The following is an 18,056-nucleotide window of genomic DNA, read 5'->3' as shown; positions in this document are numbered from 1 at the left end:
GGCCCCAGTAGAGGTAACTAGGGAACCAAGCTGCTAGGAAAGGTAGTATTCCATTTGTGAATACCTTCAGCTTGAAAGACGCCAGCTGCGGGCCCGAGCTGTGCCAGATGTTGTGGGGGCCAAGGACATAGAAGGGCCCACAGTAGCTGGAAGAGGATTCAAACAGGACATGAGCTCTTAAGTTCATGGCTTCAGGACTTGAAAAGACCTCAAAAGATCAACCAGCATGAAAGTTTCTCATGTCTATGAAAATCTTGAGTCTCCCATCTAGAGGTCCTGGTCCAGTAGGTCTAGTCCTAGCCCAGGCTTTACACTTTAAAAAGCATTACAGATGATTCCAGAACACACAATCACTAAACCAAACCCTTCCTTTTACACTTAAGATTAGAGATAGAGAAGCAAGAAGCAGCAAGAGCTTCCCATCTTGGTGTTCAAACCACATCATGAGGACTGCCACATGTCTAGGTCTAGCTTTGCTTCTGGCACTGTCTCTGGTACTTTGCATATAGGAAGCCATCAATGCTCATAAGGGCCCTGGTGGATTATCACTGACAGCTTCATTTTAAAGAAAAAGAGACCGAGGCTGAGTGAGGCTTCGTGCTTATGTAAAGTTACACAACAGATAAGTGGAAGAGCTCAGGTTTGAATTCCAGACACCCAGGCTATCAACCACCCATGCCATCTCCAGGGTTTTTGTGGACCACCTGTGTAGAAGGTTTCCTGGAGGGACTGAAAGAACATGTGCACAGCTATGGGTTTCTTCATGGAGGGGGTTAAACCTAAGGCAGGGTGTCTCAGTATGTTATGTGTCATCTGGGAAGAGGATGGGTAGCTGTCTCTAGATTCTCTAGGGTGGTCTTCTGTGAGGTCTACCCTGCTGCCCACTGGATGGATTTTCCCTACAATGTGATGTTTGTATGTATGTATGTATGTATGTATGTATGTATGTATGTATGTGTCAATCTATCTATCCATCTACTCACCTGCCCATCCAATCCATCCATCTATCCATCCATCTACCCATCTACCTACCTATCTTCCTACCTACCTATCTCTCTATCCATCCATCCACCCATCCATCATCTACCTATCTACCTACTTACCTATCTATCATCTATCAGTCATCTATCTATCTATCTATCTATCTATCTATCTACTCATCCATCCATCCATCCACCTAGGCATCATCTATCTACCTACCTATTATCTATCTATCTATCTATCTATCTATCTATCTATCTATCTATCTATCATCTATCTATCTATCTATCTATCATCTATATATATATATATTTTGAAGACAGAGTTTCATGTAATCAGGCTGGCTTCAAACTCACTATAGAACCAAGGCTGACCTTGAACTATTGGGTCTCCCACCTCTACCCGTGAGGGCTAGGATCAGAGGTGTGTTACCATCACACTTAGTTTTATGCAGTGCTGGCAATGGAACCCAAGGCTTCCTTGTGCCAGGCAAACACTCTACCAGATGAGTTGCCTCCCCAACCCCCACAATGTGGGTCTCAAGTTTGGCACCAGCCTCTGGTGATTGAATTGGCCATGACTGGCATCTTCCCTGCAGGCAGGAGCTCACCAGCGCTCACCCTCTGGGAAATGATTGTTCTCCCTGACTGCTTCCCCCACCCCAGAGATCTTTGTGTACCTTGGAAAAGAACAGCAGTTCTTTCACTGGCCATTCCGCACCTCCCTCTTCCACACCCACTCTCTTCAACACATACAGGGACCCGAGTTCCCTGAGGCCCCATTTGTGTGATGAACACTAAAAGAAAATTTATAGTTAATAAGGTTTTAGACAAAAGCATCTCTACTTCAAAGCATTTCTAAACCCCTCAGAATAAACAGATAAGTGAAATCCAGCTTGCCAGTGACCAGAACCCCTGCTCAGGCTCTGTCTTGTCAGGGAGAACTTTGCGTGCTCACATGTTTTTACCCTGGCACACAGCCGAAAGGTTAGGGTCAGCTTGACTATTCCTAGCTCCACGTTGATGTCACTGGGCTGGTGTGTAACTTTGTTTTAGGGTTTGTGCGTGAGCCAGATGTCAATTTATCTGGGTCAGTTTTCTCATGTGTAGCCTGGAGGTGCCCTCAAGGGGTTGTTGGGTACGTTGAGGAAAGGTAATTAACCAGTAATAGTAATTAGCACCATCACTAAAGGGTGGTCTTAGGCCACCAGACTCAAAGTCACTTACCTGATTCTGCACCCTGAGTCTGCTTTCTTCCCAAGGCATTTCATGAGAAGCCAAGAGGCCCAGAGCCCTGTAAGAATGGTTGCCACCCACATAGGGTGATTTCGTAAGATATGAACCCTAAGTGAGTGCTCCTCAGACCCATGACATGGAAAGCAATTAGCATTCTTCTGGACCCACCTGCTGTCAAGCTGAGCTTCTGAGAAACTTGGGTGGGGGTGGAGGTGGGGGGAGTCTGCCCAGTGCCCAGAGAGCAAGATATGGGGCCAGGCCTCAAACATGAATCTGTTCATTGAAGAGCTCATGGTTCTCTCAGCTGCACTAAAGGTTCAGATAGGTCTTTAGGGGAGAGGATGCTTAGGCAGAGGCCCAGAAACAGGAAAGTAAATGCCCTGGAGAGGAGACAGCAAGCACATATCAGAAAAGGTGACACACCATGTGGGTAATGGCCCTATCCTTGCTGCCATTCTTCTAGAGAACTTCTCAAGAAGTTTCCCAGCCTGCCTGACCCCTGCTGATCTAACAGAATGTGGTTTTCCTCTTCTAGGGGTGTGAATGAGTAACTGGTTCACTGCAAGGTTCTCCTTGCAGTGGAGGGATGCTTATAATACTTTAATTGAAGGGAACAGGGGCTTCACCCTGCCCCCTTGTCTTAGTCAGGCTGTGTTGTAGTGCTCAGGAGCTTGGGTGTGTTTGGGGGTCCTGATGCCTGCCTTCATGACTCTCTTTTTTTCCTCAGGGTGGGAGAACGTCTATGGCTTTGACATGACTTGCATCCGGGATGTTGCTATGAAGGAGCCCCTGGTGGATATCGTGGACCCAAAGCAAGTGGTGACCAATGCCTGTTTAATAAAGGTCAGGAGACTTGTCATGGTTGGCCTGGGTATGCTAAGGACCTAGCTGTGCCACTCTGGAGTAATGTCAGTTCCTGCCTGGCTCTCCATCGAGGGCACCAAGGCCCCTTTAGTCAGAGCCTGGTGGCAAGTCAGAAGCTATCGATCTTACTGAGCGAGACTGCGGCGGCGACTCCAGGGTGACAGTGCTGCAAGTGGGGCCCAGAGTGGTGACCCTGGTGATGGGAGTGAGGCTGAAGGGAGAAGAGTTAGAGAGCACACTGCTGGGAGACAGGAGGGATATGGAGACTCAAGATGGGTGATCAATTCTACCCTTCAGACCCCATGATACTGCCCCTCCAAGTACATATCAGGTGCACATGGACGTTGTCTGCAGCCCATCCTGGAGCCTCGTCTTTTGTCTGTGCTCTGAACATCTTTTCTTACAAGGTTTTCTTCAGTGCAGATGACTAACTGGTTAGCATCTTTGCTATACTGGTTTCTATTATTATCTATTATCTATTATTATTATCTATTATTATTATTATTATTATTATTATTATTATTATTACTATTACTATTAATCCAAACATGCCTAATTAGAAAGAGTAACAATACACATTAAACCCATCCTCACCACTTTCCCCACCCCAGCTCCTCCCGGGAGCCACCACTGCTCAAGTCCAGTTGGATCTTTTCTGTTTTAGCACTCCCGTGTGCTAACGTATCATATAGTGAAATGGATACAAGTGACCTGGGACTGTCTCTAGCCTTCCGGGTTGGAAGACATCCATTTCATACGGTGCGAGTTCATTTTCTGGTGTGGCTCCTTATGTAAGTCTCATCAACCCACCTGTCTCTCATTCTGCTAGGGCATCCTCCTCTGCTCTGGGCCCCTGGGGCTCCCTGGCTTTCTGGAAGTCTGGGATTGGTGGCTTGAAGCATTTCTAGCAGAAGTGAGGGGGCCAACTAATGGCCTCCAAAGTTGAGGGGAAGCTTCTAAAGGCTGCTGTTTACCCACACGAGGAAACCACTGTTTGGACACAGGATCCACTGAAGCCCATAGTCTTGACCATCCCTGAGGCATTGGGAAGGGTCACCTGATGACCCTCAGTTTGCAGCGTCCTGCCTAAGAGGTTTGGCTTCAGGTCTGAGTCTTGGCCTCTCATTCTTAGCACAACCCTTTCCTGGTACTGGCCAGAGCCATGGGGAGGAAATACAGCCACCTCTTCCTACAAACCCTGTACCCCTGAGGCCTTTCCTTCTTGGAACTCTGAAGAATAACAAGAAAAACGAGGGAGGTCCACTCTCGGGGCAAGACGTGCCCCTCAAAATTCAGGTCTTTGGTCTCTGTGTTCCAGGAGGCTAAAGGGGGAGGGCAACTTAGCTTGACTCTGTCTCAAAAACCAAAGCAAGAAGGGGAGAAATCAATGCAGTAGTTCTGTGGTAGAGCACTTGCCTAGCATGTGCCAACCTCAGAGTTCAACCCTTAGTACCACGGACAGACTAATTCCAGAATAGGTAGAAGTCAACTTGTGCTATTGACATAGTGGTCACAGCTGCCATCAGTGACTGTGTGAAGCAGCCTTAGCTTAGGGATACTGTCTGTCAGTGTTCTGGGGTACCAGGTGGCCTTTTGCCCTTGCTCATTGCTACATGGCCACTGTGTTTCGCTGTGTTAGTTGCTGGTGTCCTCAGACTGTTAAGTTTTGCCCCATCCTCAGCTCCCATGTGTCTTCTCTCTTTTCCTCCTCCTCTTTTCCTGGATCCTAGATGGGTGCCAGCAAGATCCTTGCCATGGCCTTAGATACTGGGTGTGTTCACATACTACACATCCAGACTAGATAAAGAAGGAGTCTGGGAAGGTTGGGTGTCACATCTGCTCCCCTGTAACCCCAGAAGTGCTCTATGTCTTGGGTCTATGGACTCCACTCGGTGGCGATGTCCCTTAGCTCACCGTCAATGCTGCCCTGTGACCCTTCTTCCTCTCAGTGTTTTCTGAGATCGTTTGCCCCCACGGTGTTCTCTCCCCACCTCTCTCTCTCTCTCTCTCTCTCTCTCTCTCTCTCTCTCTCTCTCTCTCTGCAGCAGCAGCATCTCACTGAACCTTCTGGGAAAACACTTGCCCTTCTTCACACACTTAATTGCTGTTTTCATAGCTATTAACACTGCCGAGTGTGACACTTTATTATAATTAAGACTCTGTTTTGACCAGACTTCTGCCTGGAGACATCTATTTGTGACATTACTGAGAGGTGGGGTAGCAGAGGCCAGGAGCTTTTCTGAAGCTTATTCCCGGAGGATCCCTGTGCTATCTGGGGTTGCCTGAGGCCAAGGCAGTGAATTTTCTTGAGGTCTCAAGGGTACAGATGCGAGACAAAGAACCCTTCCAGCAATAGCTCTTGGGCTCTGGGACGTCAATGGGGATAACTGTGGCTGAGCTGTGGACCGGGACATGCACCTGGGCCCTGGGTCTTTGGATCCCCAAAGCCTTGCTTGGTCTGATCTAATTCCCACAGATGGGACCCATCTGCCTCAGCTGTTGTCACTTTAATCCACAGCTTCATCGCCCTTTGCCTGGAAGCCTTTTCTTCCCTCAGAGGCCGCCATTAAGATGCAAATGTCTCCAGGACCCAGGGAATACTGTCGGCTAACACAAGACATGACAGTTGACATTTGCTTGATGGATGGTCAGAGAGACTTGTCTGGAGATGGGATTCCTGTTAGACGGTTTATGTGGTGTGTGTGTGTGTGTGTGTGTGTGTGTGTGTGTGTGTGTGTGTGTCTGTACCATGAACCCAAGCTTGTTGCTCACTACCAGAAAGGCTAATAGCTCCAGAATAGGTTGTTGGGGCAAGGACCAGCAGGATCATCTTGCCTTGGCTTTGCAGGCTGATATAAGGAAATGTGTGGGTACTTGAGATTAGTAGACTCCAGGACATAAATCGCTAGCGGTCTTCTCCGATGTGTAGACTGCTGCTGTTCACTGTGGTCACTGGCTGTTTTAGGTTCTCTAAACCTAAAGTAAAATGACTGATCAGAAAGTCACTGCAAGATATGACAGGAGACACCTGTAATTCCGGCACTGGGAGGTGGAGACAAGAGATCAGGGTTCAAGGCCAGCCTCATCTACTTAGTCAGTTGGACCAGCCTGGTCTGTAAGAGACACTGTCTCCAAAGCAAAAGCCAAATCAAACATAGCAAATCTATGATTCCTGTTTTATTTTGTTTTTTAAATTCTTTTTTCCAGGAGAAGTTAATCCTGCAGTGAATTATAACATAGAAAGCATTGATTTACCCCTAAGAATGAGAGACAGGACAAAGGGACTACTTTGCTGGAAGACCCCAGGGGTTGGGGAGGATAGAGAAAAACACCTTACTCAGAGGGCCAGAGACAGGCAACTGTAGTCAGACTAGATAGTGAAATGCAGTTTTTGCACAGCAGGTGGGCTTCATTCAGAGTGTCACTTACAGCAAAGCCAGCGTGAAACCAGTAACACGTTGATCGTTGCGTAGTTTCCCAAATTAATAGCTTTAGAATCAACTAGAGGGTGTGGAGGTGGAAGCTTATATAGGTTCTTCCTAAGTAATGCTTACGTATAAGTTTATGTGTCTGTGTGTGTGTGTGTGTGTGTGTGTGTGTGTGTGTGTGTGTGTGCGTATGTGCACATGTATTTATGTGCACAGTGACACACAGATAGGTGGGGAGATTTACAAGGTTTGTGTGTAAGTCAGAGGGAGCCTCTGAAGGTTATAGACTAGGAGTGGCAGTTTGACAGCCTAAGTGATTGTGAAAGAAAGGCCAGGAAGGAAGGAAATGCTCCAGGCAGGGAGACCTGTTCTGGGAGGATGGTGAGCCCACGCCTGTCAGTGCTCAATTATATACCAAGGACACACAAGACAATGAAGTGTATAGCTTCTGTCCCCAGAAGGATCCATTCTAATGGCAGGGGTTTAGAATGGAGGTGACAAGGCCCCAAGCATAAGAGCCAGAAGCCAAGCTGGGATGGTGGCTGAGGATCAAAAAGGAAAGATTCAGGGACCTTGACAGGACCTGGTTGAGGAGGCAGAAAGGCACCAAGTGCATATGCACACCGTTAATCACTGTTCAGTTCCCCTGAGGCAGTCTCTTGATTTCTGGAGCTACAGGTGACTCAGAGGAGGTGTGGCTTAGAGGGACAGAGAACACAAGAAAGTCTGTCGGATATCTCCCCTGAAGAGGTTTCCTACCCTTGAATAACCCCCTGCAGTCCCCATGCACTCCTAGGCTGGTTCTATGCTGAAGGGAGGGGGTGGGGATCAGACTTGAATGCAGACAGAGCCCTGCAGCAGAACGATTCCCAGCAGGAGGGTGAAGAGTCTGGTATGGTCAGTCAACATTACAGGTTAGAAACATTAGCGGATGAAGGGCCAGATATCACAAGAGAAACAAGCACCAAGTTGGGAGCGGGTCACACTTGGAAAAGGTTAAAGGGCCCACGTCAGCTGGAGTGGACATCCAATGTGCCCTGTGGGTGGAACTCGGGGCAACAGGTCTGGGATCTTCCCAGCACTGCACAAATGCTTGCCTGTGGAAGGCACTATATAGTATATGAGACGATCAGCATCACTGTGCTGTCAGTAAGGTCAAGAGGATGTCCATTATGATAGGAAATTTTACACCGTCTACGGTGGCCCCTCTGGCCCAAGGTTCACCCTTCTGTTACTTCTCACTTTCCACCTTTGCTTTAGAAACTATGCAGTTTCCGCCTCATGGAATGCTCCACCTGACCCTGCATCCCTGCCTCATGCTGCCAACTACTAGAGGGCTTTACTTTCTAATCCTGCATCTGCCCTCTTTCCAGCCAATCTGAGAGAGTGCTTCCCCTTCCCCAAGGGTAAAGAGGCCCTTTACCCAATGTCATTTTGTCTCTTCCTGAATCTTGTTGCTGGGTCTCTGGAACACTGCCTGGAGTCACCAGGCACACGGATGTCTGACTATCTTTCCTGGAGTCCCACAGAGAGTGGGGACACCCGAACGTGAGAGAAGCTCTCCTTTGAGTCTCACCAGCATCTGTCTTGATGCTTCTTAAGCTCCGGTAGGATTTCCTGTCTCAGGACAGGAAACAAGCAGCAGGTTCATCAGCATCCTTCTCACACAGGAGAAACAGCACACTGGGAACCGTCTCTCCATTACACTTGCTTTCCGCACGACATCGATTTCCAGTCACTCTCCAGCTGAACTTGTGAGAATTATTGGTTCTTCGTGTTCTGCTTTCCCCAGTCCAAACTGAGACTTCTCGCCTTGTGTTTTCCCTTCTTATTTATTTTTTAAACCCAGTCCAGCCTTGTTATAAACGGTCAGTGGAACTCGTCTTATGTTTCACTCCTGAGGCAACACTTAGTGTTCCTAACTTGGAGAACTTGAACACACACAAAAAAAGAAAATGGTGGTGGCTGGGGGATGAATCTTCTTATTCGTGGGAGACCTGGAGGGCCCTGCCCTTTTGATTCTTGTGCCTCTCCAGGTCTCTCCAGGTAATAAAGATGCTGACCATGGGGGCCCAACACTTTGTGAATGACTGCAAGAAGGCAGTAGTGCTCGGTTGGCCACTGGAAGCCATTTTGACTTGGTTTGGTGACATGTGGCTTCCTCCCCCAGCGGGCATACCTTCCTGGTTCTCTTAGATGTGGACTTAGTCCCGTCTGAACCATTCTCTCCTAGTACCTTCCACCTTTGGAAAAGATGGAGGAGGTAGTTGGAAGGGCGGTGGGTCCACCTGGAAGCCACCCACTAAGTGGCTAATCCAGTTTCTCTAGGGGCTGAGGCTGCCGGGCCCAGCATGGCAGAAGTTGTAAGCTTCCGGTTTCTTTCTCCTCTGGGCTGCAGGAAGTGGACATTTACACTGTGAAGACGGAAGAGCTGTCTTTTACATCTGCCTTCTGCCTGCAGATACAGCGCAACGACTATGTCCATGCCCTCGTCACCTACTTTAATATTGAATTTACCAAGTGCCACAAGAAAATGGGTTTTTCTACAGGTGAGTTCTCTACTGGATCTCTGGAACTTTCGCTCTGTGCGTCCTCGGTGGTGGTTTCTTTTCACCGTAACTAAGACTCATGATAACCCACAGATCCATTCATTCATAAATAGGTTTGTTTGTTCATAAGGATAGAGCTCTGAGACCAATCACCCCCCCTCCAACACAACACACTCACTGAAACCCACATTTCCAGCACGCGAGTTTCAGCAGACACATTCAAGCCATGTCCTCTGCCTACTCTGTCTTGAGAGGTGCCTCATAGCCTTTGGGACAGGCAGCGGATGGCTCCATGATTTGGCCCTAGCCCTCCAATAGGTTCTCAGACTTCTCCTTGCTGGGCACACCCAAGCTCTTTCCCATCACTCCTAAATACAAGACAGCTGCCCTGAGCTCCCTCCTGTGCCTTAGGCTCAGGGGATTTCATTCCCGGGCCATGGCTTCTGCACGTTCATTTGGGAAGTGACCCAGGAATAAGGAGAGGGTCCTTTATCAGAGGGAACTTGTTACCCCCTTGTTTCTGTGGTAGTCTGCGTGAGTTGCCAGGACAAAGGTCCACAGATTGAGTGCCCTGTGTATGAGTTCCTGGAAACTGAGTGTGCACTCAGTGGCAGAGAGAATGTTCTACTATATGTATGTAATTTCTTAGCTAGGTGGGGATGGAGATTCTTTTCTTTTAACTTGTGGACAGGAGGCAGAAGACTCCTGGTATCCAATATCTGGCCAGATGTGGTAGTGCACACCTTCCATCTCAGCACTTGGGAGGCGGATGCAGGTGGATTGCTCTGAGTTTGAGGTTAGCCTTGTCTACATAGTGCACACACACACACACACACACACACACACACACACACACACACACACACAATGTCCAATTCCACAAAGTCTTGCTTTAGATACAATGTTTTCTTTGACTACCAAGACTAGGGTCTCTGGCCTCTATCATCTAAGCCAGGACTAGTGTTCTCTTTCTTGCTTTTGGAAAAACTAGAGATCCCCCTGACCTTGGCCATTGTGGAGGTTCTGCCATCATTCAAGGATCAGGAGGTGAGCTGAGCTCTTTCTCCCAGTGGGCAGGAGTAGCCTGAAGAGGAGAAGTAAGATTCTGTTTGAACTTGAAGGACAAAAAGACTCAGTTTAGCAATGGACAGGGAGAGTGGTTAGGGAGGGTTGGTAGTGAGGGGGCCAGAGCGTTTAGCTTTGTCTCTCCCATCTTCAGCTAATGCTAGCTCCAAGCCTACCTGTGGGTGATGAGTCAGTGGCACTCTGGGAAGAGCTTTAGGTCTCTAAAGTTTGGGTCCTGACCCATGACTCTTAGTAAGTCTTCTCCGCTATTGGACTTCTGTCTAGATAGAGGTGATTCACTGGTTCTGTGGTGGCAGGGTGATATTCTCATGGCCCCAGGAGCAGGAGGTTTGGTTAAAGCTCATCCCAGACTCAAAGCTGTTACCTCTGGGCTTTCTGAGAGAAGGTGAGGACTTGAAGTGTCTAGCTCCAGGCTCAGTTTACTCTATCTGTTGACTATCTCCCTCCCATTACCCCACTCAAGAGGAAAGTCATGGTAAATCTGGGCAGAAGCTTATCCACTGCCTTTGAGGTATTAGCAAGCCATAACCCCTCTTGTTTTTGCAGAACTCCATAAAGCTGGGCTCAAGAAGGATGTTTGTAGTCTTCCAAGTCTCTGATTCCTGTGTCTTATACAGCGAGTTGCAATGTGTAGTCCATGAACTATTGCCCCATCCCTCATATCTAGGAGGGCATCATCCCAGATCATCAATTCAGAGACCCTGGGAGTGGCCCAGTTATCTGTGCCTTGGCCATGATCCTTACTTGTGTTTGAGAAACACTGCTTTCCTGCAGGACCATCTTGAACAAGACAGTTGAGAGTTCAGCTGAGCCTGATTCCCTTCTGGTAGGCCAAGCCTGTCTCCCTAGCAAGGCGTGTCCTCCGTACTCACCAAGTCTCATAGCTCTTGTAAACTTTGATCCTGCTTGTTGAGAGCCAGAGGAAACAATGTGGTCGGTTCATCTCCTGGTCCTCTTGGGAGGTTAGCCCCAGTTTTGTGTCTAGTGTGCCAACTACTTCTTTACTCGACCATATGAACTTGGCCGTGGACTCTATTCAGTCTCCTCAATCTCCCACTGGCAGAGGGATTTCTTTTGGTTGTTAGGATCACAGGTGCATACAAGTTGATCAATCCCAGTGTTTGTTTCAAGGCAGACTATGACAATCGGACCACCCGCACACAATTCACTTTTGGCTTATTTGTTTATTAATACAATGAGTACTCATGAACCTACCACCTAACTCAATAACTAGAATGGAGATGAATTATTAACTAGGACGGAACTAAATTATTAACTGCAATGCAAAGAGTAGCTGGAAATAAATTTATTATTATTTCTGTTGGAATGTAAGTGCCCGAGTTGTTGAGCAAACTTAATTAAAATATAAATATCAGCTAAAATGGATAATGAATAAATGATAGATGGTTATATTTATAATTAATAAATGTAAATAAACTAATTCATACTCACAGAAGAACTCTCTGCAAGCCCACCTCTGAACTTAGTGCCTATCAGTATATCTCTCTCTCTCTCTTTTTTAAATCTAAATGTTTCATTTCTAGCCATCCAACTGGTAAGGTTTCTAGATGAATATTATCCTAAATTAAGTATTCCTGTGTTCTGGCTATGGTATAAAGAGTTTTAATACAATCATGCATGCATAAAACCAAGATATTGGTTGTGGGAGTTTGTGGGTGCATTCCTCCCCTCCCTGGAAGGCGCCCCTCCCTGCTCATTCCCTACTAAGTTTTCTGTCTCAGACTCAGTGCGGCCAGTTCTGGGGGACCCACTCAAAAGAGCAAATCACATACTGTGCAGCTCGAAAATGATGCTGCTAATGGTTTTGGCTGCTTTACAACACCAGGCAGAAGCCATCTCAAACAGGCAGCAGCACCCAAGACTCCAGGCTCTGCCAGCCAGGAACACAGCTGTCCCCGTCCCCTTGAACTCCTCCTATGTGGCTGTAGGAGGAGATTTGATGGTGCCATGCAGTCCAGGAAGGCTGTGAGGTGGGTGGAAGCAGTGGCCCTAAAAGAAGCTGACTTCAAATGGTTTTTTCCAAGGTAGGATGATCAGCGCCAGAAATGACCTTGAGCTTGAAACTTTGTGGGTCTCAGGCAGCCTCTTCCAGATTTCCTACCCTGTGGCCCTGGGTCATGTTCCAGGTCAAAGAAGCCTCTCCGTGCACAGTCTTTAATTTCCCAAAAGTTCATTAGGCAATGCAGCTCTCAGTGCACAGCTAGAACAATTCTTATCTCCTACAAAGAAATACTAATCACTCAGCCACTAGGAAGTGAAGCAGGAAGCTGAATTCTCTTCCTTAAAACACAGGAGGATAATCTTATGAGAGGCTCCTCCCACTGGCTCCCATGGTTCCCTGTTTCTCTCCTCACCCAAGACCAGAGCTCCCACAGCTCTGTTTTGTAGTATCCACGACTTGCCTGACGGTCTTGTAAGGGTATAGGATCTTCAGGAAGGATGGAGTTAGAAGGCAAAGCTGTGACCACCTTGGGCATTGTAGGACAAATTGAGAGCTACACCTGGTACATAACTGACATCCAAAGCCCTTTGAACACATGGGTTTATATTTGCAGCACTGCAGATGGTATTAATCATATTCACCCCAGAGTGAAAAGTTCCCAGTAATCTACAAGCAGCGGGGCTGGCTGACACCCAGAATATTCCCAAGAGGAACTCATCCTCATAGTGACTCAAAGCTATGCCATCCTGGGTTATGGGTTGGGACTGAGGAGGAAGGAAAGCTTAATCGCAGATTCAGAGAACTGCAGACATCATTCAGAGCCTCATCTTCACGGTACAAGATGAGTACCACCCTGCTCATGCAGCATTCCAGATACAACCCGGCTGTTCTAGAGCACCAGAGCCAGGCAGCGTGTCTTTGCTGGTATCCCTCAGCTTACAGGCGGATACTTGAGCGCCAGTTCGTGTAGTAACACACCACCAGCTGCCATGGCTTAGCAGTTCCCTAATGTGGTTTTGTTAGAACTAATAGGTTGTAAGTGGGGTGTCCCTATGATTCAGCTTTCAATTAAGGATGTTTTGGCAAGCAAAACGGAGATCTAGGGATGATCTAGCACTGCATGAACAGACAGGAGTCATGTCAGCACACACAGAGGGATATCTGGTCACTCTTCACTATCTATCTCACCCATACGCCACCTCAGGGGATAAATGTCATAAGTCTATAAAGGATAGAGACAAGATGGTCTGCTCTATGCAGCTCACACTCCAAGGCTTTACGGTACTAACACAGGAGCACAGAGAGGAGGTTTGCTCGTGCTAGTTAGATAAGTTGCTGAGGGGGCTTCCAGCTCACCAGCTGACTCCTGGTGGCACCGGATTTTCAGGGTCACCATAACAACCTGTGGCAAAGAAGACTCTAGGACCAGGCCCTATCGTTCTTCCCACAACATCTACCCAGAAAAATGCAAAAGGAGACAGCCACGTTAGCTATGGGGGCAGTATTATGTCCTGCCGTGTCTTTCCCCTCTGTGTCCCACCTTCCCAGAATTACTGAATTAAAAATGCAGAGCAGGTCTAGGAGATCTAGGGATGACTGTGCTACATGAACAGACACGAACCATATTCACAGTCATAGAGCGAATACATGGTCACTCTTCCCTGTCTATCTCATCCATACAACACCCCAGGGGATAAATATCATGTCATAACTCTGCAAATGATGGGGATGGGATGCAAACCTTTAATTTCTTCTATTTCTAATGGACACGGTGGAAAACTCCGATGAGAAGCCCTGAGACAGACTGTAGCCACTGGCTCCAAGATGGAAACGTTTGGGGAGGCTCTTAATCTTTTGAAACAATGTTCCTTCCACCCAGGGATGGCATGCATGCTTTGGGGTCACTCACTGGAGGCAGACTGGCCTCACTGGCCAGCAGATCTTAGCCAGCGAGGCTTGGATCCTCAAAGTCCTCTCACTGGATGAGAGAGGAGGCAGTTTGAGTCCCCTTCACTGAAGGTCTTTAGGGACAGGAGAGACACCTGCCTGCGTGGGTGGAGGCGGAGATGGGGGCGAGGGTGCTGTCAGCCACACTCCCGGCATCCGCAGCCACAGCCAGAACTTGTCTTTTGACAGTTTATTTAGAGGTAATTGGCAGCAAGCGTGCTGAGAGCAGGTGGTCTGCCAACAGCAGCATGGCTTGCAGGCTGGGTGCTAGGTGGGCTTGAGGCCCAAGTCTCTGCAAGGCACAAGCTGTATGTGGTATCCCCTCCCCCCCAGATGCTCAGACTGCGTTGTCCTGTGACCTTGAATTCTTATTGATTTCCAAATGCACACACTGAGGGCTGCTCTGGTCTCTATCTGACCACTGACATTTGATCAAGGCAGCTCATTGCAAACAACAAGCGGGGAGAGGGGGAAGGCCTCTCTGCTGCCACTAAAATAGATCTTGGGGGTTTTCAGAAGGTCTTTGAGGTCACCCCGTCTGATTTGACGCGTGACAAGTGAACTCGCTCTCGGTGGTGTCCTCAACACCCAGGGAGGAACCAGTAACTCAGTTCCTAGGACTGTGAGGCAGCTCCAGTTCTTCCTGCAGCAACACTATGGGTTCTAGTAATTCCCAAAGCCACGCGTAAAGTGCATATAAATCTCCCGTGCCAAAGTCTTTGATGTGCTTGAAGGACACCCCTGGCCTTCCCAACTCTTCTTGCTGTGGGTGTTGGTTTTAAGCAAGAAGGAAAGTCCACTGGGGGAAGACAAAGGTCTAAGCCGAGAGGAGCTCACTATAAAGTGAGGTTTCTGCGGCCCACAGGTTTCAGTTGAGCATCTTTGGGCAAATCCCACATCGCAGGATGCTGGGCTTTGGCTTCTTGACACTGTTCTCTTGCCATAGACTCGGTGCTTCTAGGTTGGGTGTGGTGAGAGCTAAGCTTGCTAAGCAAGGCTGGTCTGACCCCACTCTTTAGGAGCCTGCAGAGGAGGTAAACAATTGAGGGGGGGTGTTTACTCTGAAGCATGCCAGACACTGTGATGATGTCAACTCCGGATGCCCTTGGAGTGCAGGATTTAGGTTGGAGTGGTCCAGGAAGGCTGGCCTTGAAGGAGGAGGATGTTGTGAGTAGGAAAGGAAGAGCATTCTGGAGGCAGTCACTGCCCGAGAAAAGGGCTGCATCCCAGGAGACAGAACCCTCCCAGTTAGCTGGAGACTACATGGAGTTCAGTGATAAATACCACTGAGGAACACGCATTATGATGGCCTTGAACTATACAGGAGGGGTGATCTCTGGAGTGAGACTCCCCTGCTGCTTCTCTCTGGTACTATTGGGAAGGCAGGGCTAGAATCCTACACCAGGACTGGGCCAGGGTGCTGGGTACTGCAATGGGGCAGACTCACAGGCAAAGGAAGCTATTCGAAGGAGGGAGAGGGAAGAAGGAGGATGCTGGTAAAGCTGGGAAACTGGCTGAGCTATAGAATTGCCATACATGATGTCATAAGTCTACAAAGACCATACAGACAGGATGGTCACCTCTGTTCACCTCACACTCTTGAGTCTTTACTAACACAGGAGCATGGGAAGGAGGTTTGCTTATGCCAATGAGGCTAGTTCCTGAGGAAGCTTCCAGCAAACCGACTGTCTCCCCTCTGGCCCCTCACTAAGATCATCAGTTCTGTCCGGCTGGGGCTGGGATGGGATGGTGGGCATTGGACTGAGTCAGGAGTTCTGGGTCTTGCTCCCGACTGCTTGAGTGTTGGGATCTGGGCAGAAATCAAGACCCATAGAAAGCTCAGGACCTCTGTGTGGGTCCTGGGCTTCAGCTGATTCTTGTTTATCTCTGACTCTCTCCTCTCTCTGTCTCTGCCTGTCTGTCTGTCTTTGTATGTATGTATGTATGTATGTATGTATGTATGTATGTATGTATGTATGTATGTCTCTCTCATGTTCCTCTCCAGCCCCTGATGCCCCCTACACTCACTGGAAGCAGACTGTCTTCTACTTAGAAGACTACCTCACTGTTCGAAGAGGGGAGGAAATCTACGGGACCATATCCATGAAGCCAAATGCCAAAAATGTGGTGAGTCTAGGAACCCCCAAAACCCCCACATGGCCAGGGCCAAGGGAGACACAGCTGACTCCTAGGGTGCTCTCTGAAGTCACCCACCTAGTCTAATGGACAAACTTCTAGCAGAAGCAGGCAGCAGCTGTGTTTGCAGAGGACTAGGCCTAATTGGGTGACCTCAACTTTGACTCTTCCAAACTCCAATGGCTTTCTAGACTCTGAAGTTGACCTTGAGGACAGACAGCTCCTGGTAGCTCCCAGGACAGCCTTTGAGAATGGATGTTGTATAAATGGGTTCTGCTTCATTTAGGGTGAGCTGAGCCAGGAAAAGCAAGTGTCTGGTTTATTTCTCCAGCCAGCCTGGTAGAACCTTTCTGAGAAGCCCCTGTACCTGCACAGAGGCAGAGTGACTGAGGGTAATATCAAGGAAGATGCATGGACCTCAGTTATCACCTAGATAAAATCCCAGGGCTGCTTTCATGTGAGGACAGGAAGGTTAGCTGTCAGAGCCCTTCTTGTGAGGATAATGGGCACCAGAATGGATTCCTGAGGATTGGGCATGGAGGCCCCTTAGCTAGAAATCCAATAGCTACCTATCCCCATGGCACCAGGAGAAGTTCTACACCTGGGGAGGGCCCCAATCTCCTACCCAGATTCATACGGTGACCCTTTGCTCTTTCCTCATAGCGAGACCTCGATTTCACAGTAGACTTGGATTTTAAGGGACAGCTGTGTGAAACATCTGTATCTAATGACTACAAAATGCGTTAGCACATGTGGGAAGCTGCGGAGAGCAATCGAGAAGAGGCACTCACTTCAGTCTGCCACGCTGCCCCAAGGAATACTGTTAAGAGGACCACACTCGACAACCAGAGCTTTCCACTCTGCCTTGAAGATTGGCGAACTCGCCCAGGGCTCTCCTGGGCCCCGCTATCACAGGGAGCCTCCAGCTCCTCGGTTCTGCCCCTGGAGCCCTTCACAAAGGCTGTGTTGTTGCCTTCCGTGCTGTGGCTGGGGCTCTGAGGAGGGAAGCATACCCATGTGCCCCCATTGTCCTAAACTGACTCTCTGGATCTTCCAAGTTTTGCATGCTGCAGACATCTAGGACAGGTTACTTCTGCTAGAACCTGGAGACATACGTCTTTGATAGCATAAGCCAGATTTTCTGTCTGTGTGGTGGTGGTGTGTGTGAGCGTGTGTGCGTGCGTGCGTGCGCGCGCATGAGTATACAGCATATATATTATTTTACTTGCCCACAAACATCTGTATATGCATGCATATACAACTAAGTGGGCATACTTGGGTGTTCATTCTGAGGTGTGTGTGTGTGTGTGTGTGTGTGTGTGTGTGTGTGTGTGTGTGGTGGGTGTGTGCGCCTAGAATCTATATTACTCTCAGAGGAGGTTCTGTTGCTTTTGGATAGGAATTTGTTTCGTGATTAGTTTTCCCCATCCCGATCCCTTAACAGATGTTACACAGCTATGAAACATTCTGTGTACTAGCTCTGGTCTCGTTTTGACTAGACTGTGGCTCTGAATCCTGAGCACAGTACCATGGGCTCTGCGGGCACTCAATAAACACACATGAGAAAGAAGCAATGGGTACCTGTGCTCCTGATGCTCTGGAGGGTAAGGGTGGGTACTAAGAGGCCACAGTAGGACAGAAAGTCATGGACTACTACTACTACACAGCTCCTACTAGTGTTTATCGTTCGTTGGAAGTACATTCCATGCAAGGAGCATCTGGGAAGTTGTATCAGCCTGAACACATCTTTCTGTAGATACCTAGGCCCTGCCCTGAGGAGACAAGAGGATCCTGGAGCTATGGGGTGGAGGGTGCTGGGAAGGGGGATGGAAACTGACAGACAGTGATATTCATGTAGCCTGGAAGC

At 48.4% G+C, this 18,056-nt stretch overlaps 1 protein-coding gene across 1 annotated transcript in view; it reads left to right on the top strand.

Moving 5' to 3' along the window:
• Positions 1–17,759, top strand: part of Prmt8 (protein arginine methyltransferase 8) — an 81,339-nt gene extending 63,580 nt beyond the window's left edge. Inside the window, 4 exon segments of the mRNA NM_001271385.1 lie at positions 2,944–3,059; positions 8,907–9,057; positions 16,059–16,180; positions 16,853–17,759. Of these exon segments, the coding sequence (NP_001258314.1) occupies positions 2,944–3,059; positions 8,907–9,057; positions 16,059–16,180; positions 16,853–16,936 (473 nt within the window). The 3' untranslated portion in view covers positions 16,937–17,759.
• The last annotated feature ends 297 nt before the right edge of the window (positions 17,760–18,056 follow it).

The sequence above is a fragment of the Rattus norvegicus genome, chromosome 4 (assembly GCF_021556685.1).
Source record: "Rattus norvegicus strain SHRSP/BbbUtx chromosome 4, alternate assembly SHRSP_T2T, whole genome shotgun sequence".
In the NCBI taxonomy this organism is placed as follows: domain Eukaryota; kingdom Metazoa; phylum Chordata; class Mammalia; order Rodentia; family Muridae; genus Rattus; species Rattus norvegicus.
Note: the sequence above shows the minus strand (reverse complement) of the source record. Positions and strands in the feature narration are given on the sequence as shown.